Source organism: Galeopterus variegatus, unplaced genomic scaffold, assembly GCF_000696425.1.
Source record: "Galeopterus variegatus unplaced genomic scaffold, G_variegatus-3.0.2 Scaffold3965, whole genome shotgun sequence".
Classification (NCBI taxonomy): domain Eukaryota; kingdom Metazoa; phylum Chordata; class Mammalia; order Dermoptera; family Cynocephalidae; genus Galeopterus; species Galeopterus variegatus.
In genome coordinates, this window is record NW_007730076.1 from 145,271 (window position 1) to 162,219 (window position 16,949).

Sequence of the window (16,949 nt, forward strand, 5' to 3'; positions counted from 1 at the left end):
GGGGCTTTAGAATATAGTTCTGTACATCTCCATATCTACAAAGAATTAAAATGCTATATCAAAGATGTCCAGAAGTGATATACAGTAGAGAAATAGTTGGCCTAATAGTTAACACATGACACAAACCACCAAAAAATAACATAAAATACAGGGTAAGTAAAATAGAACACTGTCACTGAGGTCAAATAATACAAAAACAATCAAATCATTAAAATTTGATGTATTGGAAACAAAGTAATTTCTCCAGAATTACTACATAAACAATTTGCAAAGCTCTAAAAGTAATAGCATAGACACATACATTTGATAAGGCATGGTAAAGGACAGCAACCAAACATATAAAAATAGCAAATACAAGAAATATTCACCATAAAAGCAGCTAACTACAGAAATAAATAGGGAAAAAAATATAGAAATAAACAGGGAACAATAACAGGCTTGCATTTTCTGAAGTAAAGTCTTTCTTAAAAAAAATATCATAGAAGGGCAAAAAACACTTATCATTTATTTAAAAAGCTATCATCAAAGTTCAAATCCCCATAAAAAAGAGAATGTTTTCCTTCAAGTCAATGAAGTTCTAATTCATTTATTTTTAGAGAAACAATTACAATCTTCATGTTAAAAATAGCTTTTAATTATGTTTGTCAATTCTTTTATTCAAGAAATATGTAGTGAATGTTGTGTAACACTGTCTTAGGTGCTAGGGATACAGAAGTCAGTAAGACACAGTCACTGGATCCACCACTGGCAACCTTAGTTAAAGTTACCTTGCTCGGTCCATAAAATGAAGCTCAACTTCAAACTCCACCATTCTTGGCATCTTCTTGTAAAGCAAATAATGTTCTAACTAGTTTGCTACTGGTAGCACTGTGGCACTATTACCTACTGATGAAATTAACTTTCATAAAGGAATAAAGGATTCTATGAAAGTTTAGATGGCAGAAGGTATATAAGGATAAACAAATACTGGCCAGCACCAAAAATAACATCAGTATGATGCTTTCACAAAAATCAAGAAAAGCAAGAAAAATTTCATTCTGAGAATACAGAACTGCTAGAAAAATATCATCCTATACATGTGGTACATGTGCAAATATATATGAGAAAGTATGAATTATTACACAGCCATTACTTAAACGACTAAGCATGCCAAATTAGTTGTCAGGTTTCAAAGAATCGTAGCCTTCTTTCAAGAGGTCCCGCCAAGTTTTAAGGAAACGTGCATTTTCTGTACACTTGAAGGCAAGTTCCTCCACTTGAGCTGATACTGCAGACGTGGCCTCAAGAAGTTTGGTTAATGAAAATGCTGCCTGAAATTTAAAAAAATGTCAAATAGGAGTTTATTTTCTAAATTGGCATCTCATCTTATAAATAGTCTAAAAATAACTTCAAACCCTGAATCCAATGCCCAAGTTATTTTCTCAAAAAGCTAAAACACTGGTTCTTTCAGGGGACCCAAGGAGTTCTCTAATATTATATAATATCAATATTTGAGGAAACATGTCTGCTAGAAAAATATCCATTATGTATGAGACAAGTTAGCATTTTTGTTTTAATTTAAAATACACTGTTCTCATTTAGCTCAAAATGACTTGGACCCCCTGACACCAAACACCAGAAATATCTGAAGGACTTCACCATACACAGCTCTTACTGATATTTGAGTAATAAGGGCATTGTTCCAGTATTTTTACCTGTGAACACTTCAGACCAAGACCAAGAAAATGTATAGATCAAAAAACAGATACTCTGACCTCTGACAAATAACATTAACAAAATCACACAAATGCAGAAAATATCCAAATCTTGGTGGAAAACTCACTTTTTTAATCAAATGTTTTCTTCACCTATGCTATAAAATAACACTGTTCCTAGATAACACATCAGCATTTCATTCTACATATTTACTTGTAACCAGTCTTGTTCGGCAAAAATAAAAGCTGGATCAGTACTTTAGTCATAAAAAAAAAAAAAAAAAAACTTGTCCAGCAATGACATAATAGAGCTCATTCCTCAGTTTCCAAACTGTGGTCTATTCCACAAAGCTGTCCCAGGAAGGTTAGGCCCTACAGACCCCACTCCACGTGACCCACTCAAGAGTGTGTAAATACTGAAACTGTGACCCCTCTCCGGTGGTATGTGTGTTAGGGCTGGGAGGCGGGGTGCTAGTTTCCAGGAATTCGAGATTTAACAAAAACCATCCAGCCCAATTATGCATTCTAGCAATCATAGGGAGGAGTCCTGCACTAAACCGTTAATGAAGCCAATCGGGACTACAGGGGCCTAACTAAGCTCTCCAAGCCGGGTCCAGCGCAAAGCAAGCCCGAGGCAGACAGTGAACAGCATCGTGGCTGGCTCTGGGCAGGTGGCCAGCTAGAGCAGCGGGCTCTAAATCCCACGGAAAGAAATCACGGCCCGATCCTCGGCACCAACAGACAAACTGCTTGCACGGTTAAAACTGTTCTCTGATGGGAGAGGAGGGGCGGAAGGAGAGCAGCAGGCGGCGCACGTGAGCTCTCGGGTTACTGCGGCTGATTGAAACCAGAAGGCAAGGCGAAAAGACGACGGGGGGCAAGGGGGCGGTGGACGCCCCCTTCCTCCACCCTACGTCTAAAGGCAGAATCCTCAGGGTGGGGTGCACTTTAACTGTTGGCATCCCCCCTGCACGCTCAGGAGGCAGGAGAAGGGCCAGTCGCGCGGGGTCGGGTGGACGGACTCCCCCTCCCGAGCCCACAGGGTCTGTCTTCCGAGAAGCGCTGACTGGGGCCGCGGTCCCGGGACCTGTCGCGCGACGCGACACTCACGTCTCCGATCTGCAGCTCCACTGCCTCTAGCGGATCCACCGTTCGGCCGCTACTCCTGCTCGGAACTGTCCAGCCCAAACTCACTGGGACGCTGGGGGAAGACGCGGAAGAGGCGTCTGAACACGAGGGAGAAGAGCAAGGCGGCGGGGGCGACGAAGCAACCCGCAGCTCCTCAGGCTCAGCCATGGGCAAGGGCTGGGACTGCAGAATACGATCAGAGCAGCCGAACCGACAGCAGCGTCTTTCAACCGCTCGCGCTCAAAGCCCAGAGGCACCACCTCGTCCCGCCCCAAATCCCGCCCCAAGTCCCGCCCCGTCTCTTCAGAGTCCCAGCCCAGAACCACAAAGACTTCATTCTTCGGGACAGCCAATCACATGTCAGCCAATTCACATTGAGCAGCTCTCTGCTCCTGCGCAGACCTCCAGTCGGACTCGGAGGGCGCTGGAGGTGAAGACTACAACTCCCAGGAAGCCGTGCGCATCGCTCCACCTCCTGCTTTCACTGCGCGTGCTCCCTGCTAGGGGCTTTGTGGGCCCCTCCCGTAGCACTTTGGCTGCTTTATCATGCGTGGGTGAGAACGTGGTTCAGACCAATCCGCAGCCTGAAGCCGCGGGCCGCGCTGGGACTTGGGCTCCCTTTTCTTCTCGTTTGTTCCAGGACCCGGAAGCCTCTGCTGACCGTCGGGTCATGAGTGGCGCCGGCGCAGAGCGAGAGGGAGGCGGGAACGCCGTGAGCAAGAGCGGTAGGCTGAGCGGAGAGCCAAAGTGCAGCGGCGGAGTTGGTCCTGCGCGGCCGGTGATGGCGCCCCCCGCGGCCTAGAGGTCCAGCGCCCGGAGACAGTCCTTCCATTGTATCCGACCAAGAGTCCTGGCCACTTTGAACATGTTGGTGCCGATAGCCAAGCTGTCCTGCCCGGGTGAGAGGGAACTCTGGATGGGGATAAGGGGAGGAAGGTGAAGGAGTTAAGGCGAAACGGACAGTGCCCATCTGTAGGCTGAAGGCACCGTTTCCTTTTCAAGCTAAATTAGGGCAAAGGTGACACTGTCTGCGCCTGGTGGTGGACCCGGTCTTCCTCCCTTGGGGTTGCCCCAGTTGAAAGAATTAACTTCTAGGCTAAAGGTCATGAGCGGAGGAAACTTGTCAACAGGTTTCCCCCTCCCCACTTCGTGGACTCCTGAATTCACTCTTCTCAAATCCTGGTCCTAATCCTCATCCCAAAGCATTGAAAATGGAAAAAATAATATTTGCACAGTTTTTCTCCTCGGTCCTGACCTTACTTTTTGTCTTTCACCCATCCTAGTTCAGTCTTAAGAATTTGAAATCTGATCTGTCACATCATGATTAACATTCATATGCTGCCCAAGTCACTAGGTTATATATGGAGCCAGGAATTTTTCTACATTGTCTAAAATTAACTCTAGGGGCTTTATCGTTTTATGGGTGTTCCTTGAACCATCACGATGACCGATGGGTTTGGATACTTTTTAGTTTTACTTAAAAACCAGGGCTGGCCGGTTAGCTCATTTGGTTAGAGCATGGTGCTGATAAAACGAAAGTCTAAGGCTTCAGACCCCTGTACCGGCCAGCTGCCAAAATTAAAAACCAAAAAATTTTTTTAATTCAAACAGAAAAGTTTACTAAAGAATCTTGAATTCTGTAATAACTGGCTGATTTTTTTAAAGTTTTGCTTATAGAACATTTAAACCGGTATACATATTGCAAATTGAAGTATGTTATGTAAATTTCACGAAAGTAGAACTTTGTTAAATTTGGCCTAATATATTAAGAAGTTAGATTTTGTTTAAAGTTCGTGTTACCCATGCATCTATTAGTACACCTGATGTACAGATATACTTTATGTTTTTTGGAGCATTAAAGTAGTCAGATGTTATCTGCTCCGCAGCCTAATTTAGATACAATTGGTCTTAGGCCCAGTGCTAACCAAATTCTTCTGAAATTACCCTTTCTGTTTTCTTTGGATGCTAATTTATTGACATTTTCATAACCTAGTGTTAGCACTAGTGGCAACAAAGAGTTGGACACAAATGTGCTATCAGTGTGACTTTGATATGGTGATGTTGTGAGGTTAATGGATTTTGTGACCTCATTTATCAACCAAAATTCAGCCAAGGTGGCTAAATGTTCACATATCCAAAGTGAGATATCAGATTTGTTTTCAGAAAAGGGGAAAAGGTTGTGACTTTTTTTTTTTAATCCCCCAGAGGAAATCAGACTACATAGTTCCAAATATTCTCAAGAAAATCATTAGCCTACAAGTAGTGGAGTTAAAGTTTGTCATATTCCAATCATCAGTTTTCAGAAGTAAATGATAACTTCTGTACCTCTAACTACAATGCATCGTATAATAAATATTCTTTTAAATGATGAAAACAGTATATTTGAACTCTGGAACTGAGTCCTCCTATAATATCTTTACTTATGTGTCTTATTTACTTTTTTTCAAGATTTAGGATAGGTAAGTTGTTATCTAAGGTTAAAAAATGTATTCCTAATACTATAGTTTCTAGTATATGTTTGCAGGTAGAGAAAATTAGTTTCCTTGTCACTTTTTTTTTTTTTTGAGATTGATTATCAAAAACAGACTTTAAGTGTTTAAAAGGATTTAAAGTTCAGCTGCTCCAAATCTCTTTCCCTCCTGCATTCATCATAATCTTTTTAATTATTGATTGTCTGATGCCAGGTTATTACTTTTTTATTTTTTCCTTTTTGTCTTTTTTTTTACTGACCGGCAACGGGATCGCAACCCTCGGTGTTGCGCCCGCTCCGTGCTCAGCCAGTGAGCGGGAACCGGTCTCCACATGGGATCCGAACCCTCCGCGGGAGCGCCGCCGCACTCCCAAGCAGCACACTCTCCAGTGCGCCACCGGGCCGGCCCCAGGTTATTACTTTTTTTAAAAAAATTTATTGGAAAGAATAAAACATCAACACATTTATTGTGCAGTTGAGTGCTAAAGAATAAAAATAAATAGGCTGTGACAGGCTAACTTTATTAAAACATGTCATCTCTGCATTTAATCAGAAAGAAAGAAAGAAAACAACTTGATTTTACCACAGCCTTATGTTCCATGACTTCAGAGATAATTTCAAATTGAAGTATAATCAGAGCTTGACAGCATGTTTGAAAGGACTGAGATTGAGTTTGGCTAGAGATCATCTGAATTTCTATTTATCTGCTATAAATGGGGATTGTAGCTACCTCGCCTCATGAAGTTTTAAAGGATAAGGTGTGGTACTAAGATTGAAAATTCTTGACTGTTGAGTATGTCCATGAAAATGTGAATTGTATTATATACCCTAAATCCATGTGAAATTCTTTACTATTTGTTACAGTCCATTTTTAGAAATTGTTCATTTGCTGGCTGGCCGGCCTGGTGGCGCACTGCTACAGTGCGCCGCTTGGGAGCGCGGTGGTGCTCCCGCCGAGGGTTCGGATCCCACATACAGACTGGTTCCCACTCACTGGCTGAGCGAGGTGCGGGCACGACACCGAGGGTTGCGATCCCGTTGCCGGTCCCAGTCCAGTACAGGCGCGACACTGAGGGTTGCAATCCGTTGCCGGACACGAAAAAAGACAAAAAGGAAAAAAAAAAAAAAAAAAAGAAAGAAAGAAATTGTTCATTTGCAAATAGATACTCTATAGTAAGAGACAGTATAAAAGTTAGGCAAGGCTTCATTGTTATTATTGCTCTCTGCCAGAAATTAAAGCAGTGATTTGCAGATTCTTGGATGACAGTTGAAATTGTAACTAGGAAGGTACTTATTCAGTTAACAAATAGGTATAGGCGACTTGCTTTGTGTAAGACATATACTGGATCTGTCATTATTGTATCAATGACCTAAAAAGAAATTGAGACCAAATACATATAGCAAGGATTTATTGAGCTAATATGATGATTGCAACCAGGGAGATGTGTAGGTCAGGTTGCCCTGAGAAATGCTCTCTGAAGGGCCGGCCCGGTGGCGCACTGCTACAGTGCGCCGCTTGGGAAGCGCGGCGGCGCTCCTGCCGAGGGTTCGGATCCCATGTGCAGACCGGCGGCTCACTGGCTGAGCGAGGAGCGGGGGCAACGCCGAGGGTTGCGATCCCGTTGCCGGTCCCGGTCCGGTACGGGGGCGACACTGAGGGTTGCGATCCGTTGCCGGTCACAAAAAAAGACAAAAAGACAAAAAAAAAAAAGAAATGCTCTCTGAAGAGGGCCAACAGAGCTTAGCATTTTATTACCCCACTTAATTACTTCGTCAAGTTGTCTATTGGCTGTACATGACTATAGATTTGGAATCGTTACTAGGTTACATCCTAAATTCAGGGATCTAGAACGTGGGTCATAAGAAGCATTCCAGGTTATTTTATGGCTTTCCGGTACCATCTTTTCTGCTTTAAAGAAAAAATGGTCTTATAATGTTTTCCAGGACGGGTGGACATGATTACTGACTTAGCCCAAATCTCCCAAAGCACTATAATTTAGCTGACCCGGTCAGAGCAGATTTTTTGTTTACCAGTATCTACAAGACAAAGACTGACCATAAACTTCCGAGCTGATTCAGTGGGGAGTTAAATAACTTGCTGAAGCTTTCATTGCTGTTAAATTCAAACATAAAGTAGACAGATTCTAAAGCCAGTGCGCTTAACCACTGCCTTTCCATATTGCCCTTTTTTTGGTTTTGTTTGAATTAATAAACTTTTTTTTTTTTAACAGTTACAGGTTTAAAGAAAAATTGAGCAGAAAATACAGGGTTCCCATGTAACTCTCCCTGCCTCCCCAACCCCAGTTTCCCCTATAATTAACATCTTGCATTGATATGGTACATTTGTTACAATTGATGAGCCAATATGAATACATTGTTATTGACCAAAATACATTGTTTACCTCAGGGTTCACTCTGTTGTAAATTCTATGGGTTTTGACAAATGTACAATGACATTTATCCACCGTTAATTAGAATGGGCACATAGATCGTTTAAATTTTAGTCAAATGATCTTATGATTTTTGAGATTTTTGTAATACTTAGAAAACCCTTTCCAAATCCTAATTCTAAAAAAAATTACGTGTTTTCCTCATAATATTTTTGTATGTGACTGTAAATGTGCTTTTTTTTATAACAGCTTTATTGAGATGTAAGTCACATACCATTGCAATTTATGCTATTTAAGATTCAGTGGTTTTTAGCATATTCACAGAGTTGTGTAGTCATCACTACAATCTACTTTAGAACATTTTCATCATCCGCAAAAGAAACCCCATACGTATGAACAGTCACTCACCAACCTCTCCAGCCATATACTACAACTAATCTACTTTCTATCTCTATAGATTAGTCTATTCTGGATATTTCATGTACATAAATTCATATATGTTCTTTTTTTGCAACTGGCTTCTTTCACATAATATATTGTTTTCAAGGTTCATCCATGTTGTAGCATGTGTCAGTACTTAATTTCTTTTTCTTGCTGAATAATATTTCATCTTATGGAGGTATCACTTTTTATTTATTCATTAATTGATGGGTATTTGGGTTGTTTACACTTTGGGGCTGTTAGGAATAAATCAGTTATGAGCATTCATGTACAAGTTTTTGCATGGATGTATGTTTTTATTTATCTTAGATATATACCTAGGAGTAGGTCATATGAAAACTCTATGTTTAACGTTTTTGAGGAACTGCCAGACTGTTTTCCAAAGCTGTTGCACCATTTTTTTAAATTTGAATTTATCAATATACAATGTAGTTGATTTTCGTGTCCCTTTACCAAATACTGCACCGTTTTACATTCCCACCAGCAGTGCATTAGGGTTCCAAATTTTCTACATCCTTGCCAACATTTCTTGTTATCTGTCTTCTTGGTTATAGCCAACCTAGTGGATGTAAGTATCCCATTGTGGTTATGATTTGCATTTCCCTGACTGCTGATGTTGTTGAGTATCTTTTCATGTGCTTATTGACCATTTGTATATCTTCTTTGGAGAAATGTCTATTCAGATCCTTTGCCAGCTTTTTAATTGGATTATTTGGTTTTTTTATTATAAGACATGAGTTCTTTATATATTCTAGATATAAGTTCCTTATCATACATATGAAAAACTGTTAATTAAACTATAGACTATTCAGATTTTCTTGTTCTGTTCCAAGATTCACTCCAGGGCACAACATAGCTTTTAGTTGTCTTATCTCCTTTGTCTACTTCAATGTGACAGTTCCTCTGTCTTTTCTTATCCCTCTTGACCTTGACATTTTTGATGTGTACTGGTCAGGCTTTTGTGGAATGCTTCTCAATATGAGTTTGTCTGATGATTGGTTATGGTTAGACTGAGGTAAAAGAGATGTTGTACCACAGAGGTGAAGAACCTTCTCGTTGCATCGTATGAGCAGGTATGTAATATCAGTATGTCTTATTGCTGATAATGTTAAACTTGATCACTTGGCTAAAGTGGTCTGCCATATTTCTCTATTGTAAAGTTAATATTTTTTCTTTCCATGCTCTACTTTTAGAAGCTAGTCAATAAGTTAAGACCAGACTGAAAAGGAGAAGAATCAAGGAATTTGTGGATATGTCACCATAATCTTTTATACTTTGAATTTCTCTGTTAAAATTTTCAGCAAATGGAATTATTTTGAAATAAGGAGCAGAGTATACTTTTTCCAAATGGAAAAATACCAAATCCCTATGTGTATTCTATGGGGGTACTTCAAAAGGGTGGTGGGAAAATAGAATTAAGAGACAATACAAATTCTTCCATGAACTTTTTGAAGTACTCTTGTATTTCTCAACTCTTTATTCTGTTTCTCTTGTTATTCTATCCCTTATACTATAATAGACTTCTAGTTACAGTTATCGCTTAATGATGGGGATACGTCCTGAGACTGTTAGGTGATTTCATCATTGTGCAAACATCCTGGAGTGTACTTACACAAACCTAGATAGTATAGCCTACTACACACCTAAGCTATATGGTATAGCCTATTTGCTCCTAGGCTACAAACCTGTGCAGCAGGTTACTGTATTGAATACTGTGGGCAATTGTAACACAAAAGTATTTGTGTACCTAAATCTATCTAAACACAGAAAAGGTACAGTAAAAATGTGGTATAAAAGGTTAAAAAAAAAACAAAAATAACCACGGTGCACCCATTTAGGGCACTTACCGTGAATGGAGCTTGCAGGACTGGAAGTTGCTCTGGGTGAGTGAGTGGTGAGTGAATGTAAAATTAGTAATATGTAAATATGCTACATATTACTAATCAGTGAGTGAGTGGTGAGTGAATGTGAAGGCCCAGGACATACTGTACACTGCTGTAGACTTTATAAACCCTGTACACTTAGACTCCACTAAATTTATAAAAAACTAAAGTAATTGCACTATGATGTCACTAGATGATAGGAATTTTTTACTTCATTATAATCTTATAAGGCTATCATCATATATGCAGTCCATCATTGACTGAAACATATGAGGTGCATTACTGTATTATATAGTTTCAAATATAAACTTTTATATCTATCAGGGCTAGTACCATGGGAGGATTTTCTGTCCTTTTTTTTATAATAGGAAAGACTATCAAGGAGAACAGAGGCAGAGAAGGGAGTCAGAAATTCAAGATACAGGAAGAAGGGAGATCAGATGGAGGAATTTTTCTAAGAACACAGGAGAGATAAGCCTCATCATTCAAGTAAAAGAATTAACCTTAGTGGGGAGAAAAGACATCTCTTCGGTTATAATCAGAGAGAATGAACAAAATACAGGTACAAATAGAGATTATATTAGAGGTTGTTGCCAAAGAATTGAGAGAGTTCCTGTCTAATTGCTTCTGTCTTTATGAGGTTTGATGCTAGGGTAACTGCACCAGGTAAGGGAAAGAGGAGGTGGAGTCGAGGTTTTGAGGACAATTGAGAAGGTTTAATGAACATTTTTACAGATAAATCTTTGCATACTTCTGTTTATTTCCATAAAATACTGTTTGCTAACTCAAAATATATATACATTTTTTTGTGACTCTCAGAAAATACTGCCATATGGGTAGGTCAACTTAAAATTTTAAACTTTAAAACAACTTGAAAAAGAAGCTGACCATAAAACCCAGTTTACCGTTGGCCCAATATAATCATTAGTACTGCCCTGTTTTACTCTCAAAAGTGTCCAGTTTGAACGACTAATCATATTGTCATCCTATTTATAGGTTAAGCCTGACATGAGCTAAATCAAGTAAATTTATTAAATAGTTATAAGGTATTTAAGATTTGAAAACATTGCTTTATAAGAAAAAGCTAACTGAATTGTTCATCTAGGAAATAATACAGTTTGTTTCAATTTATATGACTTATTGAGTATGATCATGGAGTTTATATGTTTTTTCAATCTACTCCTAAGGAAAACTAATTGAAAAAAGATAATAATGTTCATAATTTTTGTGCAGCATATCAGTGCTTTCATGCCTTAAAAATTAAGAAAAATTATCTACCTCTGTATGCTACAAGATGGTCTTCAACTTCTGTTGTACCTCGAATTACTACCCACTATACTGTTTACCCCCGAGATAAGGACAAGCGGTGGGAAGGTAAGTAATAATTGTGTAAAATATGAGATTCTTCTAGATACTTCATATTATTTTGTGGAGGGGTACATTATATTTTTTATGATAGTTTAAACACATTTAATATGTTATGGCTTTACCAAATATGTTACATATTACTATTTAGATAAGCAAATATTTGTTAAATTTATAATAATAAATCTCAAAGCCAAAAGTTGGTTAATGGGAGCTAAAATAAGATATAACCTGGAGCAGAACCTAAGAAAACATCAAACTAATACAATAATATACTTAATGTAATTACTGTGCAAAGCACAGGGAGAATTTTTATAAATAATGCTCTAACGTATAGAGGATATTTTTAAACCAGCATGTGATTTATTACACGAATATCAGGTCATATTAATTCCAGAATTTTTGTTTATTTTTAACATTTTTTTTTCCTCCCAGGAGTGAACATGGAGAGGTTTGCAGAAGAAGCAGATGTAGTAATAGTTGGCGCAGGCCCTGCAGGGCTCTCTGCTGCTGTTCGGCTAAAGCAGTTGGCTGCTAAACATGAAAAGGACATTCGTGTGTGTCTAGTGGAAAAGGCTGCTCAAATAGGAGCTCATACTCTCTCAGGGGCTTGCCTTGATCCAGGTGCTTTTAAAGAACTCTTCCCAGACTGGAAGGAGAAGGGGGTATGAAAAATTGTTTTTTATACAAACACTAATCTTTATTACATCATTATTTCCAAATTAATGGAATATAGGGAACCTTTTCCATGTAATTCTATCACTTAGGGAATAATTTTATATATATATTATTTTTTTTATTTGAAAAGAGCAAAAAAGATTGAATCTTAACAGATAGAGTTATAATTTAAGATATTAACTCATATTTTTATATAATGTCATCTACATATTGTATTTATGTACTAGATTTATGAGAAGGCATAATCTTGAGAAAACCTTTGAATATTTATACCAAATGAAATACAGCATTTTTTATTTCGAGAGTATTTTTTAACTTGTTCTGTAGGTATTTGTATCATGGGTTTTTTTGTTTTTATTGCAGAGTGAGGGGTTGGATGGAGGTGGGAGTGGAGGGCAGGGCTGGCCTACAGCTGGCTCCTTCACTGGTCTCGTTGCAGAGGGTGGGGGGTGTAGCTGAGGCCCAGAGGCCACCCCCTACTCTGGCTTGAGAGTCTGGGGATTTTCTGGCGACGGCTCGGTTGTTGCTGGGCTGGAGGTGAACATCAGCGGGTGTGGCTGAGACGCTCAGCACCCACACCCCAGCTCGGGAGACTGGGGGACTGCCATCGGTGGCTCAGTCATCTCTGGGCTGGATGCAGACATCAGGGTGGCATGGCTAAGGCCCGTGGGCCCCCTCACCCCAGCTCAGGAGCCCAGGAGGTTTCCAGCCCTTCTGGGGTTTGTAGGTCTTTTTGGTGGTATTAGACATTTACTGGTCTACAATATCAGAAATTTGTCTCTGATCTGTGGGTTATTTGTGTTTTCTTTCAGTTATGTGTTGGATTATTAGCTACCCCCACCACATAAACTCCACACTGGAACAATTCGTCATCCTTTGCTTACTTCTAAAATGGGGGAACTTCTTGTGGGAATGAGTCCTGTGGTTGAGCTAAATTGCTGCTTTGCTGCTGATTCTCTGGGAAGGATTTTTGTGCAGCTCAGGTTTTAATTGTTGACCTTTTAAGCACTGTCTGGTCTTGTGAGGTCCGATACACCTGTCTTATGTGGAAACTCTGGGCTGGGCCTGAGTCCTTTTAGCAAACTTCACCTCCTGCAGTTCTATATTTCTGACTAGTCTCCACTGAGTGGGCCTGTGCTGATTGGGGGGCAGATCAGCTGTCCATGCTGTGTCCCAGTTTTCCCCCAGTAGACCAGTTTCCCCCACCCCCTGTATTCCAAACACTTCCCATGGGGCAGGCCATGCGCCCGTCCTTTGCAGTGACTCACCAGCCTTTGAGTAGCTACTTTTTTCAGTTGTCTGTGGCCCCTTGCTCCTGTATGGGTCCACAGAAACCCTGTCAGTGGTCTTGCTGGCCTAGGAGCCATCAAGGCCTTCCTCTCCTCTGCAGTCTCCAAGCAACTTCACACAAGGGGCACAGCTGTGGATTTTGCCGGCTCTTGTTCTGTGTGCTCAACAGGGCCAGCCTTGAAATGACTGTCTCTCGAAACAGTCAAAGCGGCCCCTTCGTTCTTTCATTGTGGCTTCTCCCACCTTCATGAACTCTGTAGTTCTCTACTCCTCTTCCCCTGAGCTCTAGCGGCCCCAGCTTGGTGGTCTTTGCTTTTTAATAGTTGTAAATTGGTCGATTGTGGGAGAGAGTGACACTGGGGGCCATCTATTCTGCCATCTTGATTCTCTCTGTATCTTTGTTTTTAATAAAGTGTTATATAAAATTTTCTGGGACAATGCAATATCTAAAGTCAAAAAGGATAATCTAATTTTCTTAAAAAATTAGAAAAATTTTTCTAAAAAAAGATTAATTAATAGGACCACCCATAAACTAAGCAGAAAAGCTACGGGTACAATATGCAGAGGACCAAGTGCTAGTTTTATGGCCTTCAGAATTTGTATGAACTTGGTTAAAATCTCATTCTCTCAGTATTTTCTTCTGTAAGGTGGGTTATATGTGTCCTACCTCCAAAGTTAGAATATTCAGTGTCTATGAATATACTTGGTAAAGGTCTAAAAATTATATAATTATCATCTGTATTTTTTCCATGTGGAGTAAATTGAATTCCAGAAATTTATTTATGCTCTTTTTAAAATATCAAGTTCCTTTAAACTAGAAATACTTTAATCATGCCTAATTAAATTTCTGTTCTCAATATTTTATCAGAAACAGATATCATTGAATTATTATTCCCATAATATCAATTCTAATATGAAACATCTTAATAAAGTTCATGAACAATGTGTATGAGGGAAAAACTATGCCTGAATTTCAAAAATTTTTTGGTACCAGAAGAAACTCATACTGACTTGTTATAAGATGTCTCAACAGGATCTAGTTTGAAGCACTAAAAAAGATAAGACATTAGTTTGGAAGGATCCCCTATAAGAGCAACATAAATTCTCCTAAAATTGAAGCAAGAACACACGTAAAATTGATGGTGACACATGGGTGGAAGAATGGTGAAATAATTGATGCTTTACAAAAGTTTATGGGGATAGTGCCCCCAAAGAAATCAGTGGTTTACAAGTGGATAACTCATTTTAAGAAGGGATGAGATGATCTCAAAGATGAAGCCATCAGTGGCAGACAATCTAAATTCATTTGTGAGGAAAAAATCAATCAGAAACAATAGCCAACACCATAGACATATCAGTTGGTTCATCCTATAGAATTCTGACTGAAAAATTACAGTTGAGCAGACTTTCTGCTTGGTGGGTGCAAAAACTTGTGCCCAGACCAGCTGCAGACGAAAGCAGAGCTTTCAGTGGAAATTTTAAACAAGTGAGATCAAGATCCTTAAGCATTGCTTCAATGATTGTAGCAGGAGGTGAAACATGACTTTCCCAGTACCATCCTGAAGACAAAGCTCATCAAAGCAATGGCTACCAAGAGGTGGTGTAGCCCAGTCACAGCAAAAGCAGACCAGTCGGGAGCATAGGTCATGGTAACAGTTTTTTGGGATGCTAAAAGCGTTTTGCTTGCTGACTTTCTGGAGGGCCAGAGAATAATAACTTCAGCTTATTATAGAGTGTTTTCAAAAAGTTAGCCAAAGCTTTCGCAGAAAAATGCCTGGGAGAGCTTCACCAGAGAGTCCTTCTCCACCACAACAGTGCTCCTGCTCAATCCTCTCATCAGATAGGGCAGTTTTGTGAGACTTTCAATGAGAAATCATTAGGTAACCTTACAGCCCTGATTTGGCTCTTTCTGACTTCTTTTTGTTTTCTAAGCTTAAAAAAATCTTTAAAGGGCACCCATTTTTCTTCAGTTAATAATGTGAAAAGACTGCATTAACATGGTTAAATTCCCAAGACCCTCAGTTCCTTAGGGATGGACTAAATGTCTGGTATCGTTACTTACAAAAGTGTTTTGAACTTGGTGGAGCTTATGCTGAGAAATAAAGTTTATAATTTTTATTTTCATCTTTTAATAACATTTTTCATGAATATTTTAAAGTCCCCTTGTAGAAAGAAAACATTTTTCATATCAAAGGCCTTTATGGCTTTGGCACTCGCTTACATATATATAACTGGCAGGAAAAATTTATTGCATGTATATTAAGTGTCTTCATCCAAAAGAAAAATAAAACTTATCTTTTCAACAATCAGGAAGTTTCAACTTGGAGTCAAGTGCCAAGGCTAAACTCCTACTGACACAGGGACACACGCTGTTCACATTTCAAAGATGTCTCCAAGGCTCCCAAGAAAGACATTTTGGGGATGCGAAACTGGCAAGAGGCTTATACATCTCAAAGAGACAGAGAAAGGATTTACATTTACAAGTTTTCTAAAGGAAATGGGTAAAGAAAAGTGAGGGGGATTTCCCTTTTCCTTTTGTCTCCATAGTAACACTAAAAGCGTTTTGTATTTATATTTACCCTTACAAATATGAACTAGAACCTCGTTCTTTCCTCTTTTGTTTCTAGGCTCCACTTAACACTCCTGTAACAGAAGACAGATTTGGAATTTTAACAGAGAAATATAGAATTCCTGTGCCAATTCTTCCAGGTAAGGTATGACAAATACTCGTAGAACAACGGAATTCTACAGCTGAAAGGAACTACATTTCATCTCGTGAAATTCCGCCTTTTACAGATGAGAAAACTGAGGTCCAGAGATTTGAAGGATTTACCCAAAGATACAGCTAGCTGGTAGGAAAGCAGTCTAGAACCCAGTTCTTTTGTCTTCCAGTCTAGAAGAATTGAGGTAGCCTTATAAGCCAACCAGGAATTTTTAATTTGATGCTTTAATGTTGTTTTTAATTTAATAAAGTAAAACTCTAGACCAAAATTATAGAAAATAAGTTGAAAGCATGACCATCAAGATAATGTATACGTTTATGCAGAAATACACAATGATTAGAATTTTTTAATTATTTATTATTTGAGATATTAACAAAAAGTCAGATTTATAAATTAAGCATTTATTTTAGGTCTTCCGATGAATAATCACAGCAATTACATTGTACGCTTGGGACATTTAGTGAGCTGGATGGGAGAACAAGCAGAAGCCCTTGGTGTTGAAGTATATCCTGGTTATGCTGCTGCTGAGGTTTGTGTAGTTTTGTTTTCTTTTTAGTATTTATGGAAGTAATCTCTTAGAAAAGCCATAGAATTGTAAAATTGCAAGTTTAGAAGGCACCTTAAAAAGATCTATTCCAAACAGTACTTGAATTCCTTATATTGTACCCTCATAAGTGATTTTCCAAGTTATGATTAAACACCATAAAGGATGAAAAATTCTCTCTGATTTGTGGACTGTTGGTAATTTCTCTCTTATATTCAACTGAAATTATCTACTGTTTTTATAGTGTACAGAACAAATTTATGCCCTCCTCCAAGGACAACTTTCTGATTATAATTATGCCCTGCTCTCTCTTCTTTCACACCTTTACTCTGGAGTTTTCTTT

At 39.1% G+C, this 16,949-nt stretch overlaps 2 protein-coding genes across 2 annotated transcripts in view; one reads left to right on the forward strand and one right to left on the reverse strand.

Moving 5' to 3' along the window:
* Positions 1 to 602: 602 nt before the first annotated feature.
* On the reverse strand, positions 603 to 3,077 carry LOC103601970 (chromosome unknown open reading frame, human C4orf46). The gene is made up of 2 exons (XM_008586372.1): positions 2,805 to 3,077; positions 603 to 1,310 (listed from the first exon to the last, which is right to left on the reverse strand). Exons 1-2 carry the CDS (start codon positions 2,988 to 2,990, stop codon positions 1,155 to 1,157), a joined length of 342 nt encoding a protein of 113 aa, XP_008584594.1. The 5' UTR covers positions 2,991 to 3,077; the 3' UTR covers positions 603 to 1,154.
* A 335-nt stretch (positions 3,078 to 3,412) lies between these two features.
* The window catches only part of ETFDH (electron-transferring-flavoprotein dehydrogenase), a 35,429-nt gene continuing 21,892 nt past the window's right edge, over positions 3,413 to 16,949 (forward strand). Inside the window, exons 1-5 of the mRNA XM_008586373.1 lie at positions 3,413 to 3,721; positions 11,240 to 11,380; positions 11,807 to 12,036; positions 15,967 to 16,048; positions 16,473 to 16,591. Of these exons, the coding sequence (XP_008584595.1) occupies positions 3,688 to 3,721; positions 11,240 to 11,380; positions 11,807 to 12,036; positions 15,967 to 16,048; positions 16,473 to 16,591 (606 nt within the window). The 5' untranslated portion in view covers positions 3,413 to 3,687. The remainder of the gene's footprint in view (positions 3,722 to 11,239; positions 11,381 to 11,806; positions 12,037 to 15,966; positions 16,049 to 16,472; positions 16,592 to 16,949) is intronic.